Source organism: Capsicum annuum, chromosome 8 (genome assembly GCF_002878395.1).
Source record: "Capsicum annuum cultivar UCD-10X-F1 chromosome 8, UCD10Xv1.1, whole genome shotgun sequence".
Taxonomy (NCBI): domain Eukaryota; kingdom Viridiplantae; phylum Streptophyta; class Magnoliopsida; order Solanales; family Solanaceae; genus Capsicum; species Capsicum annuum.
Window position 1 is genome coordinate 36,488,496 of NC_061118.1, and position 27,305 is coordinate 36,515,800.

General features: G+C 32.8%; 2 protein-coding genes and 1 long non-coding RNA gene across 6 annotated transcripts; 1 reads left to right on the forward strand and 2 right to left on the reverse strand.

Annotated features, from left to right (window-relative positions):
- Positions 1–960: 960 nt before the first annotated feature.
- Positions 961–2,131, forward strand: LOC107860838. The gene is made up of 3 exons (XM_047394370.1): positions 961–1,505; positions 1,580–1,877; positions 1,967–2,131. Exons 1-3 carry the CDS (start codon positions 1,258–1,260, stop codon positions 2,084–2,086), a joined length of 666 nt encoding a protein of 221 aa, XP_047250326.1. The 5' UTR covers positions 961–1,257; the 3' UTR covers positions 2,087–2,131.
- Positions 2,132–2,355: 224 nt separating this feature from the next.
- LOC107862177 lies at positions 2,356–14,737 on the reverse strand. 4 transcript variants are annotated; one of them, XR_007043470.1, is made up of 12 exons: positions 14,462–14,737; positions 12,877–13,419; positions 12,664–12,776; positions 12,509–12,571; positions 12,347–12,402; positions 12,193–12,266; positions 11,947–12,038; positions 10,950–11,101; positions 4,149–4,379; positions 3,964–4,063; positions 3,484–3,570; positions 2,356–3,344 (listed from the first exon to the last, which is right to left on the reverse strand). It is a non-coding gene; the product is annotated as an uncharacterized LOC107862177 (long non-coding RNA). The 4 variants fall into 4 exon arrangements; XR_007043467.1 differs by having other exon boundaries at positions 2,359–3,344; positions 4,149–4,376; XR_007043468.1 differs by having other exon boundaries at positions 2,361–3,344; positions 4,149–4,376; positions 12,877–13,017.
- A 2,946-nt stretch (positions 14,738–17,683) lies between these two features.
- On the reverse strand, positions 17,684–23,822 carry LOC107845642 (DNA-directed RNA polymerases I and III subunit rpac1). The gene is made up of 9 exons (XM_016690075.2): positions 23,536–23,822; positions 23,148–23,333; positions 20,654–20,783; positions 20,431–20,511; positions 20,095–20,294; positions 19,370–19,465; positions 19,131–19,224; positions 18,893–19,009; positions 17,684–18,214 (listed from the first exon to the last, which is right to left on the reverse strand). The coding sequence occupies exons 1-9, from the start codon at positions 23,695–23,697 to the stop codon at positions 18,111–18,113; spliced, it is 1,170 nt and encodes a 389-aa protein (XP_016545561.1). The 5' UTR covers positions 23,698–23,822; the 3' UTR covers positions 17,684–18,110.
- Positions 23,823–27,305: the final 3,483 nt, after the last annotated feature.

The following is a 27,305-nucleotide window of genomic DNA, read 5'->3' on the forward strand; positions in this document are numbered from 1 at the left end:
TACAAACAACCCTCTCTTTGGAATTCAAGATTCATAATCAAATCATTCATAAATTAAGACACTTCGTAACATGTTTTTCAAGATGCATTTCAAAAACAATCCATATAAATCACATACATACATACATACATACATACATACATACATACATATATATATATATATATATATATATATATATATATATATATATATACAATTTCAAATCAATGTGGGGAAGGTCAAAAGACCAAAACAATACCATCAAGATTTCTAAATCATGAATGTATTCATGAATCTGAAAACTCCTTTCTTAAAATCATGACTTTTATGCCCATGAGATTTTTTGAAAACCCACGGTTGAATCTTAAGTTATTTGGAATTCTTGTTTGAAACCTTAGAGAGCGTTCTCGATGAATTTTGTTGAAAGTGTATGTATTTAGGTGTATTTAGGATTAAATCCCGCGTTTGGATGGGTTTGGGGCCGTGGGAAACGTCTAATTTGACCTTGGAATTTAAAATCCGGGACTGGAACGCCGAAAAAGGCTTCACCGCGACGCGCTGGAAATCACGGTGAGCTACTGGGATTGACAATTGTAAATTTAAGGATCATCGCGATGCGGTGGCCAGTCAATCGGAAACGCTGACACTAAAAATGCTCTAACTTATTCACCGAGTGTCCGTTTTAGACGAATTTGGTATCGATGAAAAGCTAATTCGAAGATCTTTAATTTGATATGTAGCACGCCACCCAGTTCGTTATATAATAGGAGTTATGGTCGATTGAAGTTGACTAAGTTTCAACGCTCACTAAAACTCGAACGATAGAAAAGCTTTCAACTTGTCCTTGAGTTAGGAGACCTTTATGATCTCAATTCATGCTCAAATAGGTTACCACACTACATAATTGATTAACATGTAAAATTTGCATAAGATTTATGACTTTTGGATCATCTACGCATAGAAATGACGGTTTTTATTCTAGCCCGAAACCCGAGGCATTACAGGAAAAATCCATCTCTGCCGCAATCTATTGCTTTTAAATCCAGGTTTGTCACATCCAACTATTGTTTTAACACATTTATCAATTAAATTTAATATTAAAATTTAGAATATAGATTAATGTATAATTTTATACTATTTTTCATTCAGATTAAATGCAGCATGTGCTTCTAACTATGAGCGGCTTAGCCAGACAAGTTCTCAACAGTGTTATTCTATCACGGATGAGTTAGCCAAAGGAATTGTACCTTTTAAATACATCAATGATTTGATTGTATGCACAGAAGTGAGTTGAATAAATTTTTTCATTCCCGATTAACTCAACACAATGTGTTTAAATATTATAACAATATTTTCTCTATCAAACAGGAAGCTAGCTATTGGATTGCTGCAAAAACTGTTTGTTTTGATCTAGATCATGGATGGTCATACATGGCTTGCAACAAGTGTATTATAAAGGTTGAACAAGATGGAAACTCATTTTTTTGTCCAAAATGCAATTCAGAGGCAAAAGTTGTTCACAGGTTATTACAATCCTACATGAATTTTTATCAAGAAAAAACTTTATTTTGTTAACATGATAAAGAATGAATTTCAGGTATAGGCTACAAGTTCGTGTAATGGATGGAACTGGTCTTATAACCCTATTACTTTGGAATAGTGAGGTTGTGCAACTTATGGGAAAAACTGCAAAAGAGCTAAAGGAGGGCTTAATAGATGATGATGAATGTTCGTATCCAAGTGAACTGGATGATATCGTTGAAAAAAAACTCATGTTTAAGGTCTTGGTGAAGGAATCTAATATATACAAGCAGGATGAAGTCTACAAAGTTCTAAAATTTGCTGATGATGAATCTCTTTTCAAGAAATATTGTCATCTTTCACTAAAATACACTGTAAGTGCTACTTTTTATAAAGAAATATAAATCTCAAGTTCAATAAAAATTATAAATTTTATTTTAATGACACTACTGTATTTCATTAGGATTCTCTGTTTGAAGGGGCACAAAACAAGGGAGGTGATGAGCTTTTTGAGGTAATTATATGTTGCATTTGTAGGTGTTTAAATCAAAACTTTTCAAAAAGTATAATAATTTTGCTATAAAGTAATAACATACCTTTGTAATGGATAATCATCTTTTTTTTCATCACAAACATGCATTTTTGTATCTTGCGTATATATTTTCTTTGGCATATCAACCTTTTGGCACAAACAAAAGAGTTATAATTATTAAAAACTTCATTTTATCATTTACATAATTATTATACAGATATTTATCAAAATAAAAAAGCTGAATAAATTTTAGTATCAATACGAGTTTTATTCTTCTGTAACAAAAATTAGTGTTGATTCGATAGAAAAACAGTATACCAAAAGAAGCAAAGGTGTTGAAAAATTGCCAATGTAGGAATATGATGATGAATGTAATGACAAACAATCCACCACCAAGATCCGCAAAGTGATTAAGAAGGAAAAAAAATGAGTAGTCGAGTCCATGTTCAATTGTAACTTTTATGTTAATTTTAATTTCAGTTTATTTTGTAATGAACAAGTACTATATTAGATATTTCTTATGTAATGAAGAATGTGTGGGTGTTTCACTCCATAAATTACAGTTTGAAAAACATCTTTAAATATCATGCTGAATTTGTTTTGTTACACAAACAAGTTTCAGTAGACAAAATGCTGGTGTGAGAAAAAAATGAGCATGATTGAAAAATAATATGAAAAAAATTGAAAAATGAGATTAGTAGTATCCTTACTTAGAAACAGATCATTATTCCGTTTTCAATTAACTTGCTAGGCGTGAAAAATGATAGAAACAAGATCATTAACCAGTCATCAATTAACTTGACAGCCGCAACCTTCTTGGTTGGTTCCAGGACATACATTAATTCAGCACTGCAGCCCGTGCATAAATGATTCTGCACACGGACAACAAGGAACTCAATACTTATCTTAGGCATCAGTGCAGCTCCTGCATGACCTCCATTGCCTTCAAATGTTACTTTGATGCTTGCTGGAGCGGCAATCGCAGTCACAACATCAATCGAAACACCTTCATTGGCAGATACACCAACTTATTTATTGATATGACTACAATTAAACCGGTACTTGCATCGGATGATGAAGAATAGGATAAGCATTTAACAGCCGCTGACTTTTTTCTAGAATAGGACCTTGCTCTATGTGCAACTTGACGAAAGCAGAATAAGTTTCTTTTTCGAGAAATACTTCAGACAAATCCCCCTTAGCATTTGCGTAACCAGCAGACTTATCAGCATCAGAGAAGGAAACATTATGGCTGTATTTTGTACTTTTTAGTTGTTCTGCAAGCTGTACAATTCCTGCCAGCAAACGGCTGGAAATATAATGACCATTAGAACCTCAACTGGACATGGGACATGTTTAGTTACTGCTAAATTGCAACATAAGCAGTCAAAAACCAAATGCATTTGCTTATGCTTTTAGGTGTTAAAGTAAGTGATCAAGCTTCTAACCTTCCCAGACAGCTGATCCCAAACCTCGTGGGTTCTTCTGAGGTGAAAATAATCACTTCCAGTGACCTCTGAGGTTTGAAACCCGACCTGTGGTAATTTTGGTTTTTAATCAGCAAGTAAAAGCCAGAGCTCTGCAGTCAAATAAAGTAGTAGCCAAACACAAAGTGTATTTATAATTATTGAGCTCTCTGAGTTCCATGACTTGGACAGTACCTCTTTTAATTGCAAATGAATTTTTACAGTATAAAATGCCAGAATTTCTTAAATGTCACCCAATTCCTTTATGCATAGCTAGCGTAAACTTGAATAAATGCATTCTGTGTTAGAGAGATATTCAATATTATCGAAATATCCAATATTATCGAAATATAAAATACCTTAACATAAGAGTAGTGAAGTTTTCTACCTCATCAAAAAACAAAATATGATATTAATGATATATGTGAATTCAATTTGGAGTGCTTCGCAAACTTTACCTACCTCTGCAACATAGTTGATGGAGGTCATTATGAACTCCAATACACCAAAACAGGGTTGTCCAGATGGTTAAAATACAGGCAGCTCCAAAACTCCTCGAACACTGTTAATTAGAGCATGATCAAGCCGAGGAAGCTCTTTACTGGAGTATTATTGCACGTTTGTTGTCTATAAGTTTAAGAACTCACCGGTCTCTCCTTCATCAGCAGAAATATACATTAGAAAAACCATTTGATATCGATGAAGCCCATGACAATCTGGGTCAATTACAAATGGATGTCCAGAAGTTGTAAGTACAGACCAGCCAACTTCCATCTTAATTGACTTTGCAGCATTTGGGACCAATCCACCATTGTTCAATGAAAGTCCATTGAAAAATCGACACATTGCATGTTCCAGAACTCCATAATACTCAACTGCTGATAAATTAAATATCCGTTAAAAAATAAAATAATAATCTGCAAAAAAAAAAAAAACTGCCTATAGTCAACTGCTTTTGTTTTCTTAATACTAAATATATTTTCAGACAAATTACAGTTACATTCACTTTTGTCATGGAAGATCAAAAGAAACTTGCAAGAAGAAATAGAATATGCTTACGAAAAAATCATAAACGAGGAAAATATTTGTCAGATAACAATGGCATGAATCTTTGTGCTTTGTTCTTTTTCATATATTTTACATTTTCCCTTTAGTAGCTTTGTGATATCACCCTTTTGTAACACTATTTATTTAATACAATTTCAGGTTTGAAAATATATATTCTTTACAAAGAATGGCTAACATTAATATGTGTATGAGATTTTGAGAGCAGTTCATCTACAACTACAAATCAACCTAAGGATAAAGGACTGTTGGCAGATGAGAATAGTTATTCAAACAATTTAAATATGCAATATGATGATATGTCAGGTATGTCACTTAAAAAATTATAATTCATACTCTTACAATAACTTCATTAATTTTAAACTTTATGCATCGAGGTCATGTGCTCTCAAACCAACAAACCCCTGATGAAAATTTAGATGAAGGTATATTTGAAGGTATGTAGATAGAAACCCAAATACAATTGATATTGTTAAATTGTATTAAGATATCCAACTTTATTTATTTTTAAATATATTATTTTAAAATTATTATTTGTAGATGATGAAATAGAAAGTTGGACAACTAACAATCAAGGTATGTTGTTTGTTATATTTATTTATATTTCATAATTACTGTATTATTTACAATAAGTACATTGACTGCATATTTATTTTACTTTGACAATATTAGATTACTGGGATATAGGAGATCCTACATGTGAATGTGAATGTTGTGGGGTATACTTTGGTACGATGAAAGAATTGAGAAGAAATATAAAAATAAAAAACCAGTATTCACTTTATATTGCAGTAGCGGAAAAATCAAGCTGCCAAATCCTAAAAAGCCTCCTTTTGTTTTAAAGGAGTTATTGCTCGGATTAGGTAAATGTATTCACTGATAAATCAAATGACAATATCTCTGTATGAATATAGAAAAGTTCTAACAAACTCTGATTTCATGTAGGAAAAAAAAAGTAATCATTTCAGATAGAATATTAGAACATATAATTTTATGTTTTCTTTTACATCAATGGGTGGAAAAGTTGATGCATCTGTCAACCAATCAAAGGGACCAAGAACATTCCGATTGTCCGGGAAAAATTATCATAAAATTGGAAGTTTATTGCCTACAGAGGGATCATCTCCAAGATTCGCACAATTGTATATTTATGCTACAGAAAATGAGGTGGACAATAGAATTTAGGCTATCAGGTGAGTACTTATATTATTGGTCATTAAAATTATTTTTATTTTAATTAAACTTCTCAAATATGATCACAAATTAACTTTATTTTAATATTTTATTCTTATAGTCGTGGCGAAAGTAACAATCAAATAAATGCTGAAATTGTGAATGAACTGAAGCAAATGCTAGATGAACACAATGTATTAGCAAAGTGTTTTAGAATGGTAAGAGATACATTTCAAGTAGGTGAAAATTCAAATCTGCGACACAGATTGATAGGGAAAAGAGGCTTCGATGGAAGAAGATACAACTTGCCATCAGTTTTATTGCGGCTTTGGTCGTTGGTGATTTTGAACCAACAATGTCAAACAGAGATATTATTATTGAAAGTCAATTTGGACAACTTAAGAGGATAAATGAATTGAATGCCTCATATTTAGGATTGCAATATCCTCTACTCTTTTCATATGGTGAAGATGGATATAAAGAAGATATTCCTTTAATTATTAGGATGAATCAAGTGGTGGAAGAAAATGTGTTAGCTGCCGTGAATACTTCTCATACAAAATTCAAGAAAGGAAGCATGAAGATTCAACTATTGTGTTATCTAAAAGATTATTTCAGCAATTCTTAGTTGATGGTTATACAATGATGGAATCTTTTAAATTGAAATTTATTAGGCTTCATCAAAAAAAGTTGAGATCACACTTTTATAAAGGGTTAGAAGAAGCTGTTTTAAGAAGAGACAAAAAACCTTCTTCTCAAGGATAGAGAGTTATACTTTCTTCATCATTCACTGGAGGGGCACATTACATGTTGCAAAATTATCAGGATGCCATGGCAATTTGCAAATGGGCTGGATACCCTGATCTTTTCATCACATTTATTTGCAATCCAAAATGGCCAGAGGTTACTAGATTTGGGAAGTGTAGGGGATTGTCTCCGAAAGATCGTCCAGACATTTTAACAAGGATTTTAAAAATCAAATTGGATCAATTGCTAAAAGATCTGCGAGACAATAATGTTTTTGGTGAAGTAAAAGCAGGTATAACTTCATGCTATATGGCATTATTACATTACTTTTTTAATCATTAGTAAGCTACTATTATAATTATCAACCAAAAAATAAACATTACTAATATATCTTTTTATACAGTGATTTATACCATTGAATTTCAAAAGCGTGATTTGCCTCATGCACATATCCTACTTTTTCTTCATAATAAATGTTCAAATACTGTCGATATTGATGACATTATTTCAGCTGAATTGCCTGACAATTTAGTTGATCCTCAATATTATGCGCCTGTTACAAATTTAATGATTAATGATTCATGGACCATGTGGTACTGCAAGAAAATCTTCTCCTTGCATGCAAAATGACAAATGTACAAAGCACTTTCCAAAAAAATTTGTGGATTCAACCACAGTTGATGATGAAGGGTATCCTATATATAGAAGAAGGGATGATGGAAGATCTACAAAGAGAGCAGGTATTGATTTAGATAATAGGTATGTTGTGCCACACAATAAACTCTTATTATTGAAATATGGTGCACATATTAATGTGGAATGGTGCAACCAATCAAGGTCCATTAAATACTTATTAAGTATGTTAATAAAGGCCATGATCGTGTAACTGCTGCTTTTTCTCAAAGTAAAAATACTGATAACTCAAGAGTTGTTGATGAAATAAATATGTATTGTGATTGTCGATATATATCACCATGTGAAGCAGCTTGGAGAATTTTTAAATTCCCAATCCATCTTAGAGAACCATTTGTAGAAAGGTTATCCTTTCATCTAGATGGCAATCAAAATGTCATATTTTCAGATGATGATTCAATTGATGCAGTAGTTAACAGACCAACCGTAAAGGAATCAACGTTTTTAAAGTGGTTTGAAGCAAATAAGGAATTTCCTGAAGCAAAAGAGCTAACATATGCAGAATTTCCTCTAAAGGTTGTGTGGAATCAACAATTGAAGAAATGAAAAAAAAGACAAACTTCTGCATTTTCTATTGGCAGAATTTTCTTTGTTCCTCCGGGATCTGGAGAGCAATATTATCTTAGATTGTTGTTGAATGTTATCAAAGGTCCAACATCCTATGAGGATCTTAGGAAAATAAATGGTCATGATCATAAGACTTTCAGGGATGCATGTTATGCTCTAGGTTTATTAGACGATGACAGAGAGTACGTGGATGCTATAGTGAAAGCAAGTAATTGGAGAATGCCATCATATCTAAGGCAATTATTTGCTATGCTACTTTTATCAAATTCAATGTCATGTCCAGAGATTGTTTGGCAATCAACATGGCATTTAATATCAGAGGATATCCTTCATGAACAAAGAAGAGTTTTAGACAACCCAGGTACTTAAATAAAACTTTTAGTTTTTATTAAATATATATAATATATTTTATTTCATTCACAAAAATTTGAAAGCAGATGATATAAATACATTTCTTCATTATCGAATAAAAATTTCCATGTTCATATATATCATTAACCATTTCCAAAATATACTTTTCAAATTTAATGTAATTATTTATTTATGTTGTTGTGCATTTTCCAAAGTTAACCTAACGGATGATGATCTGAAAAATCTTTGCTTGCAAAAGATTGACCACTTTATAAAAGGTTGCGGAAGAAGTTTTCTTGATTTTCCAACAATGCCAATGCCTGTTTATAACGAGGAAGAGGTTGACCAGAATAATAGATTAATCTGAGATGAAATGCGTTATAACAGACGAGCTTTAGCAGTGGAACATCAACAATTGGTTGGGAATTTGACAGATGAGCAAAAGACTGTGTATGAAAAGATAATAATAGCTGTGAATGAAAACAAGGGTGAATTTTTCTTTTTATATTGTTTTGGAGGAACAGGCAAAACTTTTATTTGGAATACTTTGTCCATAAGATCTAAAGGAGAGATTGTGTTAACAGTTGCTTTTAGCGGAATTGTATCTCTTTTGCTACCAGGTGGTAGAATAGCTCACTCAAGATTTGTAATTCCACCAAATGTAACCGAAGATTCGACATGTAATATCAAGCAAGGTACTCCTTTAGCAAATTTAATTATCAAGACAAAGTTGATTATCTGGGATGAAGCACCAATGATGCATAGATACTGTTTTGAAGCTCTTGATAAAAGTCTAAGAGATATTCTTAGCTTCAAAGATTCATCCAATTCACAAAAACCTTTTGGAGGTAAAACAGTTATTTTTGGTGGTGACTTCAGACAAATATTACTTGTCATCCCAAAAGGTACTAGGCAAGATATTGTTAATGCAACTCTCAATTCTTCATATTTATGGTCTCATTGTCAACTGTTGCAACTAAAAAAGAATATGAGATTACAAGATACTGAAATAGATCTAGATTTGGATGAGTTGAGAGATTTTGCTAATTGGATTTTGGCTGTTGGTGATGATAGGATTGGAAGTTCAGTTGATGGCATTGAAAAAGTTCCTATAACAAAGGATCTTCTGATAAATGAGTCCATTGATCCAATATCTGCTATTGTCGAAAGTACGTATCCAGATTTTATTAGTCACTGCAATGATCTAGGATACCTACAAAAAAGATTCATTCTTTCTCCAACTCTTGATATGGTGGAATCAATCAATCAATATATGATTTCTCTCAATCAAAATCCTGAGAAATCATATTTGAGTTCTGATAAAATTTGTGGCTCTGACCAAACTTATTCAGCTTTGGAACATGTACATACACCAGAATTTTTAAATACTATTAAATGTTCTGGTGTACCAAATCATGCTATCACTTTAAAGGTTGGAGTTTCGGTGATGTTATTAAGAAATATTGATCAGTCAGCAGGATTGTGTAATGGAACAAGGTTGATTGTAACTAGACTTGGAAATCAGGTAATTGAAGCTAAAGTTTTATCTGGACAGATAGTTGGACAGAAAGTGTTTATTCCAAGAATGACTTTAACACCATCTGATGCTAGAATTCCATTTAAGTTTCAAAGAAGACAATTTCCAATTATGGAATCCTTTACCATGACAATCAATAAAAGTCAAGGACAGTCTCTATCTCACGTGGGATTATTTTTGAAAAAGCCAGTATTTACATATAGACAACTGTATGTAGCTCTTTCCAGGGTGACAAGTAGAAAGGGATTAAAAATATTGGCTTATGATGAAGATGGGCAGATTACAAACGAAGCTACAAACGTAGTTTATAGAGAAGTTTTTTAAAATTTGGCCTGATACTCACTGTCTTTTGGAGATTTATATACTATTATTGATTTGAATGTGGATGAATCAGAACACAAAAAAGATATCTGCATAATTACGCAATACAGCACACCAACAAACAAAGGATGGATGAGAATGTAATAAAATCTTTAACATCTCATTGTTTACACTTATTAAATGCTTATTTAATGTATTTGTTGTCATTAAAATCCTTTTTTTTCCAATGAACCTTACAGGAGCATAAGATTGGATCCACTATGTTTCAACAATGCCAATGGAACAACAAAGTCACAGTTTTTAGGTGCATTGTGTGTAAAACAAAGTGATATTGTGTTTCTTAAATGACCAAATGGTACTGAACAATTTAAATAACTATGTTGTTGTTTGTATTTGTTTATGCAATTAACTTTCAGTCCTATTAATTGTAACTTTAAATTACGCAGAAATTATACTCTTCAACTTGAATCTTTTACCCAAAAAAGGTATATTAGTTAAGGTAAACATATTGTCCTCAAACATTAACACAGGGATACAATCTTAAGTAAGGACATATGAATGATTTAACCTTCAAATATTAAAGATTCAAAGGGCGCAGCAACATGGGCAAGTGCAAGTGCCCGTAGCTGACAACGGCAATGATGCAAACAGTGCCCGTAGCCCACAGCCGACATCGGCAGGGGCATGCGTCAAGCGTCCACATTCGACATGGGCAAGTTCATAGCCAATGTCAAACGTCGATGGAACTTCAAAGATAACAGATACAACATGTGAATTTGAAGAAAGAAACCCCAAAGTGTGTAAGTAACTGAACCTAATGTTATAAACTTAAGGTACAAGATTTCACTTTCTGGTATGATAATTAAAAATACTTTAATTATATATTGCTAAAACCCAATGTTAAAAACATAAGATACAAGAATTCACATTCTGGTATGATAAATAAAAGTAACTCTCTTTATGTATAACGAGAAAATTAAGGCAACAAACGTACCTCAACACTATATCGCATCTCAATCCTTGTATGTCATTGTTTGCACGAAACCAACAGCGGGAAATACTTTGGATTATTCCTCAACATCAGAAAAGAACTCTCCAGTCATCCATCAGCCATTTCATCATCCATTTCACCCAACTACCATTGATCTAAATACAGATAATTAGACATTATCAAAATCCTACTCAATTTCATTCAAAGAACAAACCCGCAGAAAACATAGAATTTTGAGGCACTCTTATTATATCAGATATACATGACCATAACGAATTTGTTCTATACCATAATTCTGCTATTTACTACAGCATCTACTGAACAACCTATACAACTTGCTAAAAACTGAGCTCAAATGTATGTCGTAAAAACAGCATACATTACCAACCCATCATGTGTAAAACAATGTAATATTCTGTTTCTTAAATAACCAGATGGTACTGAAAAATTTGAATAATTATATTGTTGTTGTTTATGTAAATAACTTTCAGTTCTATTAATTGTAAGTTTAACTTGCGCAGAAATTATACTCTTCTACTTGAATGTTTTTTCAGAAAAAAATATATGATTTAAAAGTATATATAATGTTCCTAAAACATGGAACTCGGGGATACAATCCTTCATAAGCACAAATGATTGACTGGACCTTCTAGAATTATAGATCCAAAGGGCACAGCAACGTCGACAAGAACAGATGCCCATAGCCGATGTCAGCAGTGACACACTCCCAATGCGTTCATAACCTATAGCCGACATCGGCAGGGGCATAAGTTAAACGCTAACGGTTTAATCAACACCCATTAGATAATCTTTATACCTGGTACAAATCTCTTCTTCGAACGCGGAGGATCAAATCCCTAAATTCCTTCAATTCTGGATCTAGAGCAGTCTCAATGGTTTTTAAAATGGTGTCATCTATCTACTTCCACATACATAGATAAATTAATTTCATGGTTCTGTGAATTGATTAGATTTAAGCTAATAAAAAGACCATGCCTACCTTCAGTATTGAGAAGGGTGCTCTATATGGGATGCTATCTGTAGATAATCATTTGCTTTCACTGCTGCATCTACAACCATAAGCTTTATTGCCTATACAATGATGGGATAACAAGTTGAAAGCCTCCACATACACTTATAAATGACATACAAAAAAATGGCTTCCACAATTCAAATAAGCTGGTCAGAGAATCAGTGCACAATTTTGTCAAAATCAGTCACAATTTTGTCAAAATTAGTTATGTACCTTCACTTTAGCATGAGTATAAACAGTTCTGTGTAGATCAGCTCGTGTGGTAAATAACTTGTGAATGGTTAAATCTGAGGATTCATCCACACAAATAATAAGACCATAAGTCAAACAAAATAAATAAAAATCCTGGTAAGACTGAAGTACTAACAATCTTAGGCTCCATAGCATATATCGTCTCCCAGAACTCTCATTGTCTCCATTAACCTATAGAATATGATGCCAATTTCATAGTGAAGAACTATTTTTCTTTCACTCCAATATTTGTGAAAAGATGTTGCGTAACGATAACCAAGAAGATGAAAGAAAAGACCTTTGGAACTGAAAATTGCATCCTAGAGCACACGCTCGGGCATCTCTGACGATGTAATCAAACCTGCAAACCAATGAAAGCCCCATTCAGTGAAAACTAGAAAAACAGGTCTGAAAAATAAAAATAGAGAATAATCTATGGTTGAGAAAACCAACTTGTCCACATCGATTCCATTTCGACCATTTGCCACAATATCGTATAAGAACTGTTTCTCCCTTGAACTAAAGTACACTTCGAGGTTTCTGTCCAGCAACATCCAAATCCCTTTCTGTTTCATGAGATAACATGTTTGAATGTCAAATATCAGTGCAATAATATCTCAACTATCAATATGTAGGCAGCAAATGACATTCATCAACAACAAATACCTTGAATCCTGAAGATGATTGTTGTCTTGCTGCAAGATTCTTCATAAGATGCTTAACTTTATCAGTTCCTTTTTTTTATGTCCCATCAATCTTTCTAAGATTCTTACTTTACTAGGAGGCTCATATTTGGTTTCTCTGCGCCTACTAACCATAGCAGTAACAACGCAGATGAGGCTAATGTGGTAATATTTAGTATCCAATATAATGGTTTATGGATAATGGTTTTAATCAAATTATCATGGAGCTAGACTCCCCTTTTGGTTTTTTAAATACTAAAGAAATGAGACACAAGAAATAGCGAGTTGAGAGATGATATCGGATCCATTATTTGTGTGATGGAGCAGGAAAATGAAAAGTTCATTCTTTCTACTAGGAAGCTAATGAAGTAGCTAACAGTTTGGACATACTTGGAATTGATTTAAGGGGCATTCACATCTTTCAGGATACAAAACATCTGCAACATATACAGTCCAAAGACGATATTTTGACGATATCGTTCAATGACATTATCTTATATTCTAATTTCTTTCCATTTTTGAATTTCTGTAGATAAAAGCATGTAAACCAATTAATATCAGATAATAGGCATTAAAACTTAAAAGGGGTAACAAACTTCTTCATTATATTATGGGTTAAATGGTAGATTTATATTAACGAAGGCAAAGGCATGAAGAAGGTACATGAGATACATGTAAAAGAAGCGACTAAAGAACTAAATAAACCAAAACTAAAAGGAGGTCTAAAGAGCTCAAGAATGGTACGAGACAATCATCTCAACCTGCCTGCCTTCCTTGAACCAAAGGCAGGAAAAGCTTAAGGACCTATTGGCCAAAAGTGAAACCAAGAAATTGGTCCTTACACTACATCCCTTTGGGTCCATTAGTAAATCCAGAACTATATTTACTAGAATAAGATTACCCTTTGCTATTCAAGAGCTCTAGGTGTCGGATATTTATCATATTACAGAAAGATATCAGGTATAGGCATTCTTTCAATTTCTTCTAGAACATGCATGTTCTAAATTCTGACTTGTAGAAATTGAAGTGCAAATTATTTCTTCTAAAAAATAATTTACTCATAAGAAAATAACCACCAAATTAACACTGAAGAAAATATTTTTTAGTTTCAAAATTCAAAAATATCAACTCATACTCACAGATCAATAGTCAATCATTCTAATATTCAGAATCTATAAAAATTATAGTAAACACAAGTAATTTGAAACTTTATGACATGCAGAACAAAACTACTTCTCTTAATATAACAATACAAAATTAACACTTCAGAAAAGTTAATAGTGGTTATAAATTTCATTTTTTATATACATAGATACAATGAAATATCTCAATATTGATGTATTTTTATCAACACAACTCAATATACACAGTGTCTTTCCACGTACTAGATCTGGGGTTAAAGGGCATGCAACATTTACCACTACTTACAAAAAATTAGAAATGTTGTTTCTAATATACCCCAAGCTCAGGACATCGTTTTATCCGTACAAAAAAAAAAATCAACGATTTTCATATACTGTATTTAATATTTTTTCAACTTCTTCATGCAAAGCAGATGAGTAATTTACCTCGAATTAGAAAATTCATCACAGGAACTTCTTTCACCAAGAAGATCTCAACGACTAGCTTGACCATCTGCATCAAATACATGAATATAAACTAAATTTTTACCCATCTATATACAAGCCACAATTCATTTAACTTCAATTTCTGGTCAACAATGCATTTGATTGATATTCAGCCAAAAAGAATGTTCAATATTTGATCAACAAACAAGCTTAAATATTTGTGTAAAAATTAAAGTGCATTTTTTACGGAGAACACAAAGTGTTCATTTTGGAAACATGGATGTTCATGCAAGGTGAAGTTACTGACCTTTCTAGAAGTACACAAATTGTACTTACTCCGTAGATATTTTGTTACTTTTAATATTTATTTAATTTGGGACTTTTGAAATGGGACCACATTACTTTTAAAATTTACAATTTACTTTAAATAAAATAAAGTTGGATACTTATGGAGTTATATAATGCAATATATCATAAAAACTGAAATAATTATTGATAATAATTATTTTATGTTTTTCAAGATATATAATTAGTTTTTGATATATTCAATAACTAAATATAATTAGTGTGGATTTATTTTTATTACATTGTAAGGGTGAAATTTTACCTTATTTTTTTCAACAATTAAATATAATTAGTGTGAATTTATTTTAGTTACTTCGTAAGGTGGAATTTTATCTTATTTTTTTAATAATTAAATATAATTAGTGTGGATTTATTTTAATTACTTTGTAAGAGTAAAATTTTACCTTATTTTTTCATTTAACAACTTTAATAATAAATTAAATATCCCATCTTTTATGTAATACGAAAAAATATCAACTAAATTGTAATAATGAATATTATACAACTAAACATATATTTTTTATGACAATTTGAATTTTTATCTATTCATATCAACTTAGTTAATGTTGGATTAGTGGAAGATTAGGCATATTAAGAAAAATAGCACTGATACACTGTATAATGATTTTACAGTCTTATATAAAAACTCAATGTCTAAAATAATTATCTAATAACACATTAATATTTTCCACACAACACGTTGATACTTTTAATTAAAATGATAAAATATATACGAATTTACACATTAGCTATCCCTATATAAACTGCACATTAAAAAAATAAAAAGAAATTAAAATTTTCCTAACAAGCATATTAATTTTTCACGTGCATTCCGAAATGAAAAATGAGTTTGGTTCAGTATATTATTTTACTTACTTGCATACAAGTAAATATTATTTTAATGATGAGCTGTTTATAATTTTTACAACTTATGGGTTTTTTAATGTCAATAAGAAATACATACAATTTAAAGAATCCAAAATTCATATCCAAATCAAACTGCAACTTCATCTCAAATAATTTCGTATTATGATTGAAAATCAATATTTCAATCCGTAGATTAAAAAAAATCCTAAAAAATGAATGACAATAATGTTAATTGATGTTGTAGTGAATGATGATGAACATAAAGAAATTGAACAACATTTCTTCCATAAGTTTGATAACACAGTCTTATAATTAAATAAAGAATAAGCTCATTGTGGAAGATGGAGATGTGGAAGTTTAAGAACAAGAATTGAAACGAGCAAGCCTAAAATACCCATTAAAATAATTCTATGATTTAATATCAAATCTTCAAAAAAAATACATGCTACTTGGAGTATTCATATCTTCTTATTCAATACTTTGGATGATTTTTTTCCGTTATCGTGTATAAAATGGTTTGAATTTTATAAGTGACAAAATAATTTTAAAAAATTATAGTATGATCAAGTAAATAAGATGTACTTTTTTATGATTTATTTTCTTTAAAATTTTCGCGCAATGCACGGATACGAATACTAGTTACATATAAAATATGAACATTGTGTATTTCAAATGAATTCAGCATAGAGAATGTCGAGAATTTGTGCAAGAAGGTATATATATATATTAGCTATTATTTTGAATAACTCCCATCATGGTGAACATAGACCGAGCTGTTTTGGATTTTCAAATACCAAATCAAACCAATTATGTTAGGTTTTAAGATTATAAACTAAACAAAATCAATTAAAGTCGGATTTTTCAATTTCAGATCTTTTGAAATTTTTTCAACAATTTTTAAAAAATATGTGTTTAAGTTTTTTTTTTTAATCTTGATAAGATATAATTATCGAAGATATTTCCTGAGAAAATAACACAAAATGTAATACGAGTCATGACATTATACTAAAATATTCAATAAAAGCACATAAAACAATATTAATAATTAATGTCATAATAAAAATGATCATAATCTAACTAGCCGTTTGGCCATGAATTTTTTTTTTTTTCGAAAAATTATTTCACTTTAGTGAAATAAGTGAAAACAAGATGCGTTTGGCCATAAAATCCCAAATACAATTTCGAAATTGTATTTAGAAAAGTGAAAACAAGTAAAACTTGTTTTCACTTTTATCACTCATACTTTTATCACAAAATTTCAAAAACAACTTTAATTTATATTCATGGCCAAACACAACTGCAATTCTAATTTCTACTTCAACTCCAATTCCGAAAAATTATGATTTTCCGAAACATTGCAAATTCATGGCCCACAAAGAATAACACCTCCACCCCCTACCCCCGACCCCCCACCCCAAGAAAAATCCCGAACAACTTTCCGTTTAATATTAGAACCTTAAATAATAAATTGTAAAAAAAAGAAAGAGGTCAACTTACTACAAACTATCTGAGTGACAACTAAACACAAACTTAGTGCCTACTAGCAAGTAGTTGACGTTGATACAAACAATATAGCTCTTTGTATTTGCAACAGTTGTAAATATATGCCATCTATTATATAAGATGTAAGATTCATACCAACTTCCCAGATTGGTCAGATTAATTATCATAAACAAATCACTAACTTATATAATTAACTATACAAGCAAGAAAGCACTTGAATACTGGGTGCCAACTGTTACTGGGATCGAGCTAAGATATTTTTGTACAATTATGCATGATATAATAGCTTATGCCAACACTCATCAGGTACACATTATGTAGAGAGAGAGACACAACTAATATGACTACAAGGAATATGATTCAAGAAAAGCATTGGATATATAAAGCAATTTTGAAGAACGCTAAATAGCATTAGCAAGTTATCCAGAAAAATAAAAAGAAGGTCCATCGGCTTTTCCAGGAATGCACGGCCACAGACCCAATCGGAGACACTTGATAATGAGAAACTTGACTTCCAAAACTTATCTCATTCTAAAATTCTATCAAACTCTGACAACAGCTACTTGTTCACATCAACTGAATAACAAGGCTGTGACCATTCCAAGGGCCTAATTTCTACCCTAGATCAAATCGACTCAAGTCTTCAAATGCCCATAATACATAATGGACTAAAACATTTTTACAGTATAGATGACCCAGAATGACCTACATCTAATTAACATGTCTTCCAAAGACTCATAGTCAAGAATACAAGCACCACCCACTTTTACCATTCCTGTCCAAAATAATGTGTCCAAAGACAATTGACAAACAAAACATTGGAAATATGAATGCAGAAAAAGAGAAAGTGACACTATCATACACAAGAACCAAGCTGAACTCTTGCCTTGGCTCTCTTAAAAGGATTACATATCCGAATACCCTTTATAACCGATCATGACAGCTCCGTTATAACCCGTTCACATTTCTCTTCCAAAATCTTTACAGCTTCAGTAAACAGCACCTCAGGTGGCAATGCTCCAGTTGACTCTATGGTAACTAGAAAAATTCACAAGAAATGACATAAGTCCATCTGAAGATCAAGCTATTTGATCGGATGAATTGGACCGAGGGATGGAAAATCATTTATCACCAAGAAGCACATAATTGTGTTTATCCAGCAATTGAATAATATGCATTACTTTTTCTCATGTTACTATGAACCTGAAGCAAAAAAGAAACTATTCCACTCTGCAGCTTCAAAATATGAACAAAATGCTAACATATTACACTCAACCTAAACCTTTGATATGCAGAATTTGAAATGATGAGTAAATTGAAGTGGACAAAATCCTAACATATTACACTCAACCTACCACTTTGATATGCAGAACTTCAAGGTGATGAGCAAATTAAAGTTAAAACTCTCTATACCCTAAATCCTCTTAGCACTAGAAGTTAACATCAAGACTCGAAACAAAACTAATCTGCTAGTATCAATTGAAAATCGCTAAATATATTATTACCAGCATTTTCTTGGACAAAGTAATGTCATTATTATCTCATCAAAGTTGCCTAAATAACCCCAAACAGAATTGAAACTCAAAAAGAACAAGAATTTAATCATACAAGGGGACAAAGATACGGATATTATTCTATTTAAAGGATGCCAGGAACTTTGGCAATTTCTGCATACAGTACTCAACCAAGTAAATGCCTTGCTATAACTACACTTACAGATGAAATGGTCATTTACACGTCTGACTGCAACATTCTTGTCCCATCCTTCCTCTCTGATGCATTCCCTACAAAGCGTGCAAGCCCTTGGTCGTGCAACAGTTGCCCTCTTTTTACCTATAAATTAATGCTTGTTAGAAACAAATGGAAAACTCATTATTGCTTCAGCTTTGCGCTTTTAACTTTGCAATTGGTGACCCTAATTAAATCAAGGACTGACAGATAAATGTTGCTATACCTTTACCAATATCTTCGATATCAAACACCTTAACCGGACACTTCTTCGCTAGTGTTTCTGCTTCATCATCTTCAATATCTCGCAATAATACAACCTTCAGTATCCAAACAAAAACGATCAAAACCAAGGATTCATCAAAAATATGCTAGATTTCAATTTTAACTGAAATCTGAAAACTAAAAGTCAGAAGGCAATTTCTATACACCAAACTGAATGTTATGAAAAAGATCTCTAGTCACCTCAGGAAGCATCCTGTACCAAGCTGTAGCTACAGGAGACCACTTCGCATGCGTCTTACCAATGCCTTTAACAGCATGAGCTTCTAGCTCAATTTCCTATAAAGGAGGAATAAAAGTTCCCCATAAGTATATTAAACAGCTTCATCGCTACCAGTATACCACTACAAATTTGTCAAGGTAGACTTTCTGTTTAACAGAGACAAATATATATTAATATTTAAATAAAAAACCAGCGAGCAGAAACAACATATTGTGGAATGACTGAACGTACTACATAGGAAGAGTCAAAAGGAGTTGGTACAACATTCCTAGTCAAATGGTGATATATGTATTTTAGATCTTCAAAACTTCTGCAACAATTGGTTGTCTATCAGTTTCTTCACTTGGTAATATTTAAAGCCCAGAAAGGATACGTAGAAAAGAGTTAAAAAGTGTTGGTGCAATTTTGCCAATTTCAGTCAAAATGGCGATACAGGTATTCTAGTATAAAACTTCTGTAACAAATGGTTGTCTAGCAGTACCTTCACTTAGTAATGCAAAGCACAAAAAGGATACAAAAGCACTAGCAAAAGTGCACCTATAAGTTCATGAAATACCAAAAGAGCAAGGAGCTGATGATCAAGCAGCAATACTAATGTTTAACAATTCAAACGTTTGCTCTAACAATTTTCTTCCTTTTTCAACAGAAACCAGCAAACAAAGAACATACAAGACACAAAGGCTACCTGACCAGGTCCAAGTTTGGCTATAATGATATCTGCATCTTTTGGGGCAATTGGGTTATTCGAGAATTCTGGTAAAGTATCCTGACTACTGCTGAATGAAGTATAAGTTTTTGGCTTTGTACTCGAATGTGATGCTGGACTTTCTGTTGCTAGTATCAATTCACTGCCATTGGGTAACCACTTCAGCTCATTGGACAAGACTGCAATTTTAACACAGGAAGTGCAGAAAAATGATTAGACCATGGCAGTCAAATGGAGAACCACACACATGAAAGAACAGATAATTCAAAACAAAACGATGAGAAATTTTTCATGATATAAGAATATTAATAGTACCTCTAAGTCGTTCGCTGCCCTTTTTACAACGAGCATGGAGTTTGAAAACAATTGTATTCTTTTCATTAGGGACATCATTTTCTGGAAATAAAAGAAGCAATGTAATTAACTAGCCATCATAATTCCCATCAAAAGCAAACCATTTATTTGAGAAAAAGGGGGAAGGGATTAAAACAAAACTCAATAGAAACTACTTATATGATTTTACAAGAAGATCTAATACCCGACATATACTCGAACAGCCTTGGATCGACCTTAATTGGGATGAGACCAAGTCTATGAGCGAGCACTTCATCTTGGATAATGGACGTATTGTTTGCAATAAGAACTTTTTCAATAGCCATGGTTGGGAGCTGCATGACGACCAGGTAGTAAGGGAAAGAAATAAACTTCATCAACATCTCAAATGCCAGATATAATTCATCAAGTAGAGGAACAACACAAGCCAGAACCCGCTATGTGAATAAAATATACATGTCCCCATCATTGAGTTCATGTCCTTACACTAACCAACAAGTTTATATGGTTCAATCAAAATGGCTTATTGATAAATAAGCAGGGAACTCGCCACAAAGTCGGAATCAATTGTTAATGAAATCCTAGCACGTTGCTTCAACAATAACAAAGCAAATTTTTACCCTACCTTGGGAGGTGGAGAGGTTGTTTCCGATAACCCTCAGCTCAAGAAAATAATACGAGTGAATAAACCAATATAAAATACGAACAACGCATTCTAAAAAAGATACAGCAACTACAACGAAATAATACAATAACCGAAGTACAAGGAACACTAAACAGTAACCGGAATCAAAGTACCTTCTATCAACAAGCCTGGGACTTCATCAAACCTGAAATCATGGCTGCCCTAAACTATTTTCATCAGCATTGCTATATGGTGAGGTCTTGTAATTCTACTTTTGCTGCCTTGATTCCCAAAAAGAAGGGTGTCATTGAACTTGGGGATTTCAGGCCAAATAAGCCTCATCGGCGGCATGAACAAAATCCTAGCAAAGGTTTTTGCAGAGAGACTAAAGAAGGTTAGTGGTAAGCTGGTCTCTTCTCACCAAAATGCCTCCATCAAACAAAGACAGAGAATTTGTGCAGCTCTCATTGCACCGTCAAATCATGCAATTTCCAAAAGACTCAATTGAAGTTGTAGTTGACCCTATGAGAACTCACCCCTAGTCCTAGATTAATAAATTAAGGTATTAGTTGAACATATTAGGTAATAAGAATCACTTCAACTCAGAGTAATTGATCGACGACTCTGGTCGGGAGGAACGCAATTACGGAAAGAGGTGATCAAATCTATACATGGGGCAAAGGACAACTGGAGTTCCCAGACCTCTAATGCTCCCTATGGTGTTGGGCTTTCGAAATTTATTAGCAAGCTGGGTAATGAAGTCTTTCAGAAGGTCCATTTCAAGCCTAACAGTGGAGAACATGTCAAATTTTGGGAAGAAAAATGGCTTGGCAAAAACGGCTTAAAGGGAGATTATCCTAGTTTATTCAATATGGATCTGGATAAGGTGTCTACTTGATTGCCCAAAATAGGAGCAACAATATTTGAAGAGCACTGACTACTAAGATATCATTTGCTAAACAGATGCTATCTTTGCAATTGTCATCCGGAAATTGTCAACCACCACTTCCTGCATTGTCCGGTAGCTTTTGGGCTTTGGAGCTTGTTTGGCAGTATCTTTGGATTAAGATGGGTAATGCCTCAGAATCTGAGAGAGGCATATGTCAGTTGGAGTCTTTGGAAAGTTGATAAGACCATTAAAAAGACCTGGTTGATGATCCATGTTGCTATATTTTGGTGCCTTTGGAATGAGAGAAACAAAAAGTGTTTTGATGGCATGTCAACTCCAAGCCACTCTCTTAAAACAAAATGCTTATTTCATCTCTTTTATTGGACAATGTTGTCCCCAGTAACTAGTTCGATACAATTTTTGGATTTTATTAGCATTTTAGCTCTGGATTGACATATTGTATTTGAGTCAAACAATGTTCTCCAACACTTTTTTCCTTTTGTAATTAGACTCATGCAACTTTGCATCTCCTTGATGCCTTTCTGTGAAACGCGTTACTTCATCAAACAATAAAAGGGCAGCCCAGTGCACTAAAGCTACCGCTATGCGCGGTGTTCGGGGAAGAGCCCCACCACAAGGATGTATTGCACGCAACCTTATCTTGCATTTCTACAAGTGGCTGTTTCTAAGGCTTGAACTCGTGACCTCCTGGTCACATGACGGCAACTTTACCAGTTACTTCATCAAAAAATAAAGTAGCTAAATTTAGTTAAATTTAAAAGCTCTCAGATTCTGCAACCCATTACTATTATTTATCGGCAATAGCCCTATCCTTTTCTTATTGGTGACAAAACGATCAAAACTATTTTTTTTCTTGAAGCATTTAGAAGGAACTAATTGTATCTGTTTCCCAAAATAAAAAGTTGAAGCAGAAACATGAATTTACTCCAAAAGTGAAAATCTAATCTTTCAAGCTTGCAGATTTGAACTTTGAAGCAGTTACAGCTCCCATTGCCAGCCTTACAGTTAACAAAGTTTGTAAATTTCCAACACTAGAACACGCCGCCCCACTAAACAAATTAATAGCTTCATAGTTTGTCCAAAAGCACCAAACAAAGAGTAAAACAAAATCAAACATCACAAATTCAATTCAGAAACCTTGAACCAAAGGAAAACAAAACGCACCTCTGCAATGAGGATTCTGCGAAATGCGTTGGCAAGAGAAGGATCAATACCAATCATATCAAACTCTAATTCATCCTCTTCAAGTCGCATAATTTCCACTTTGAAATTGTTGCGGAATTGCTCAAAACGGACGCTGTTATCAACACCCATTGACGCATAAGCGCCTGAGTAATTTACATTCTCTGTCTTCACTCCCCAAAACAAAAACAAAAAAAAATTAGAACAGTAAACTAACCTCATATTCTGAACTATCAAACTGAAAAGTACAAGACAATAACATATATATAAAAAAAAAAAAAAAAAAAGGGAAGAAAGCCCGGTGCACTAAAACAAGGGTCGGTCAGACTCCGCTTTTGTGCAGGGAGAGGAAGAAAAGAAAGGTTTTTACATTAGTAGGAGCCAAAGAAGCACAGAAAACGCGAGTCCTCTTTAGCTCAAGGTGTGAGAGCAACTTCCCTTGTGGCACATCCGGCAAATCCCATACTGAAACCTTTGTGATGCTCTCCCCGCTGTCCATGTTGTCGCTATCGCTGTCCGACGCCCTGCCCATCGCCAATTTCTCAAGGGTTTAGGGTTTACCTAAAGATACTATTTTCTGTGTCTTAAATCCTAACACACCAGTATGCAATATGGTAATTGGAGTAATACATAATTAGCGGCTGACATTGGCAGACATTTTCAAAAAAACACCTAAAATTTAAATTCGATCTTTAATACGATTCTTATTTAATCCGTTACAAACACACTATTTTGATCTTTTGCATGTATACACGCACTACTGACCTGTGAAAGAGCTTGAATTTGACTTTTTTGACCAATTAAAAATTATCACGTATAAAATAATTAATATATTATTTATATTCTTTTTTTAAAAAAATATTTATTTATTTTATAAAATTATCCCCACCCCTCTCCGCCCTCAACCCACTCACTCTTTCTTCTTCAACTCAATTCACCATTAAAGTTTTCATTGAAGCTTTTTTTTTTTTTTAAATCATCATTAAAGCTTCATTTTACAATTAAATCATATCATTTAACTACCCACCATTTCTTTCAACATAATGTTTTCTTCAACATCATTAAAGTTCTTCAACACAATATCAGCGAAAAATAGTGCGTTTGCAACTCTACACCCTCCTATCTAAGGTCATGTCCTTGATAACTCGAAGTTGCGGCATGCATTGTCTAATCACCTCTCCTCAATACTTCTTCTGTCTACCTCTTTAGTACCTACTATATGCTACTTCACTGGAACATCTGCATCATGCCTCGCCACATGTTCAAACCATCTCAATTTCACTTCACTCATCCTATCCACCACCGAGCCACTCCTATCTTATCCTGAATAACTACATTTCTAATCTTATCGCACTGAGTGTGGTCATATATCCACCTCAATATCCTTATCTCTACAATATGCATCTTTTGAACATGAGAGTTTTTTGACTAGCTAAACACCTGCATACAATGTTGGTCTAATCACCACTCTATAAAACTTGTCCTTAAGTTTCAGTGGTATCTTTTTATCACACAAGACACCAGATGCAAGCCTTCACTTCATTCACGTTGCACTAATACGATGGGTGATATCACCATTGATTTTTCCACTTTCCTCGATTGTAGACCAAGGATACTTGAAATTGTCTATCTTAAGGATAACATGTGTGTCAAGCTTCACTTCACCATGTGCCTCATGTGATCTCTCACTGAATTTACACTCTAATACTTTATTTTGGATACTTAATCTGAATCCTTTAGCCTCCAGAATTCTTCTTCACCCCCCAACCTGACATAACTTTGTTATGAGTCTCATTAATCAGTACTATGTCATTACAAATAACATACACCAATGCACCTTATCTTGAAAGTAATCCTATCAGTCCCTCTTCCTTTTCAAGTATTTCTCCATCGTTTTCCTCGAAAGAAAAATGTCTCTCGTAATAGATCGCCCCGACATGAATCCAAACTAATTCTCAAAAATGAATTCATCTTAACTCACCCTCATTTCCTCCGGTCTCTCCCAAACTTTGATAGTAGGACTTAATAATTTGATACCCTTGTAATTATAACAATTTTGAATATCACCCTTATTTCTTGTATAACAAAATCACTGTACTTCATCTTCATTCTTCGGGACATCTTAGTCATCATAAAAATGACATCGAATAAATCAGTCAACTAATTAAAAATCCTTCTTTGATCTTTATTAAACTAATCTAGTGCTCATAAATCAACATTGATATTCATTGATAATTTGTTTTCATGATTTCTAATATAATCCGACTAGCTAATATCCATGCACACATATGTATGGTAGATGGTTAAGACAGTAGCTTACACTTTTTTTCTAGTTACCGCGCCCTTGCAAAGTGTCAAAGTTAACGCCAACTTTTAATTTTATGAATGATTAAGTATTTTTTTAGTTTTTATTAAACTATTTTAGTGTATGTCTATAATCGACATTGATATTTTTTGCCGATTTAGATTCATGATTTCTAAAGATTGAAATTACTAATATAACTTGACTTGCTTATCCATGTGCATATATATAAGGATAGAGTGTTAAGATAGTAAGGTTACATTTGTTTGGTCATGTTGTACTCTTGCAAGTTACAACTTTCAATTTTATCAACTGATTAAAGATCTTTTTTGATCTTTATTAAACTAGTCTTGTACATGTGTTTTGCCCATGTATATCCAACATAGATATTCTTTGCTAATTTATTTTCATAATTTCTATAGGTTAGAATTTACTAATATAACCCAATTTACTAATATCCACACGCATATGAAAAGTTAGAGGGTTAAAAAGTAGGTTACACTTCTTTGGTTATGTTGTTGGTACGTAGGTTAATGTCAACTTTCAATTTTATGAACTGATAAAAATCTTTTTTTAGTCTTTATTCAACTTGTGTAGTGTGCATAACCTGACACTAAAATTCTTTGCTATTTTTTTTTTTCATGATTTTTATAAGTTAGAATTTACTAATATAACCCGAATTGCTAATATCGTCCACAGGCGCACACGTACACGCAGAGACACATACTTTTTAACTTTTCATCCATGCGGTTAGCCACATGATTTTCTTACTCGCGAAAATGGTATCTTTAAGACAAACTAAAAGCAGGGAAGGAACTATGATCGACATAAGCTCATCAATTAGAATGAAGACCGACACATTTATATTCTTTTCAAATGACCCGGTCATTTTACTGCATTCTTGCAAGGTACCTAGGTTAATGAGCTTTTAATTTTATGGACTGATTAAAGTTTTTTTTTAGTCTTTATTAAATTAGACTAGTGCACGTGCTTTGCACATGTGTGACCGTCATTAATATTCTTTACTAGTTTATTTTCTTGAATTCTATAGGTTGAAATATATATATATGGGGAAGGGGGGGGGGGGGGGGCTATAGATATGTTTTTGTGGTACCTCTCTATGACTTTCATTTTCATTTTTCTTTCTTTTTCCTTATTTTTTGACATTTTTTCTCATTTCTTTCAATTAGTTTATTTTACAAAATTATGTCCTTAATTCATACATTCAATTACACAAATTATACTCTTAAATATTAGTAATATCCATGACTCTCAAGAAAAAATTGAAGGAAAGGTGTCTTTTAAGTCTTGAATGAAGGATTCGTGACATTGACCAACTTAAAGTGTCAAACATCATTAGGAAACTTGATAAAGTTAATTGTGGACTTGATTAATATTTTCAAAACTTTCTAATCTTTTCAAAAATATAAATCAACCTAACCCCCACCTCCCTTCAATCCAAATCAACCAGTCTCTCTTCTCTCTCTCCAGACAGCTTCTCTCAACTCTCTCCCAACCAACAGTTCTGCAAAATAGTCGGGCGAGTTCCTTATCGACTTTCAACTGTCAATCGACGTGAGGACTTCTCCGGTGACAACAACTTTGAATTCTTCGTCGTCCCATTTCTTCTTTTATGGGTAAAAAGTTATGTCTTTTTAGTTATGAAGAAACAGAGGAACTTGAGCCAACTTCCCTTCTAGTATTGGTTAACAATTTCAATATTTCTTGCTTAAATTTAAAATGTGGACCGAATAAAATTCTAATTCTGGCATTTCTTCTTCTTGTTGTTGAACTGTTGATTCAATTTGTTGGTGATTTTTGGTCACCGTTGATGTTAT

What these genes read in the sequence shown, in the direction of transcription:
- LOC107845642 (XM_016690075.2), bottom strand. Translation starts at nt 23,697, where the DNA reads ATGGGCAGGGCGTCGGACAGCGATAGCGACAACATGGACAGCGGGGAG. An exon ending in TATCGAAGATATTGGTAAAG is followed by an intron (nt 19,010 to 19,130) that starts GTATAGCAACAT and finishes ATTAATTTATAG; the next exon opens with GTAAAAAGAGGGCAACTGTT. An exon ending in TGTAAATGACCATTTCATCT is followed by an intron (nt 18,215 to 18,892) that starts GTAAGTGTAGTT and finishes GAATTTTTCTAG; the next exon opens with TTACCATAGAGTCAACTGGA.
- LOC107860838 (XM_047394370.1), top strand. Translation starts at nt 1,258, where the DNA reads ATGCACAGAAGTGAGTTGAATAAATTTTTTCATTCCCGATTAACTCAA. An exon ending in GAGGCAAAAGTTGTTCACAG is followed by an intron (nt 1,506 to 1,579) that starts GTTATTACAATC and finishes AATGAATTTCAG; the next exon opens with GTATAGGCTACAAGTTCGTG. An exon ending in ATCTTTCACTAAAATACACT is followed by an intron (nt 1,878 to 1,966) that starts GTAAGTGCTACT and finishes GTATTTCATTAG; the next exon opens with GATTCTCTGTTTGAAGGGGC.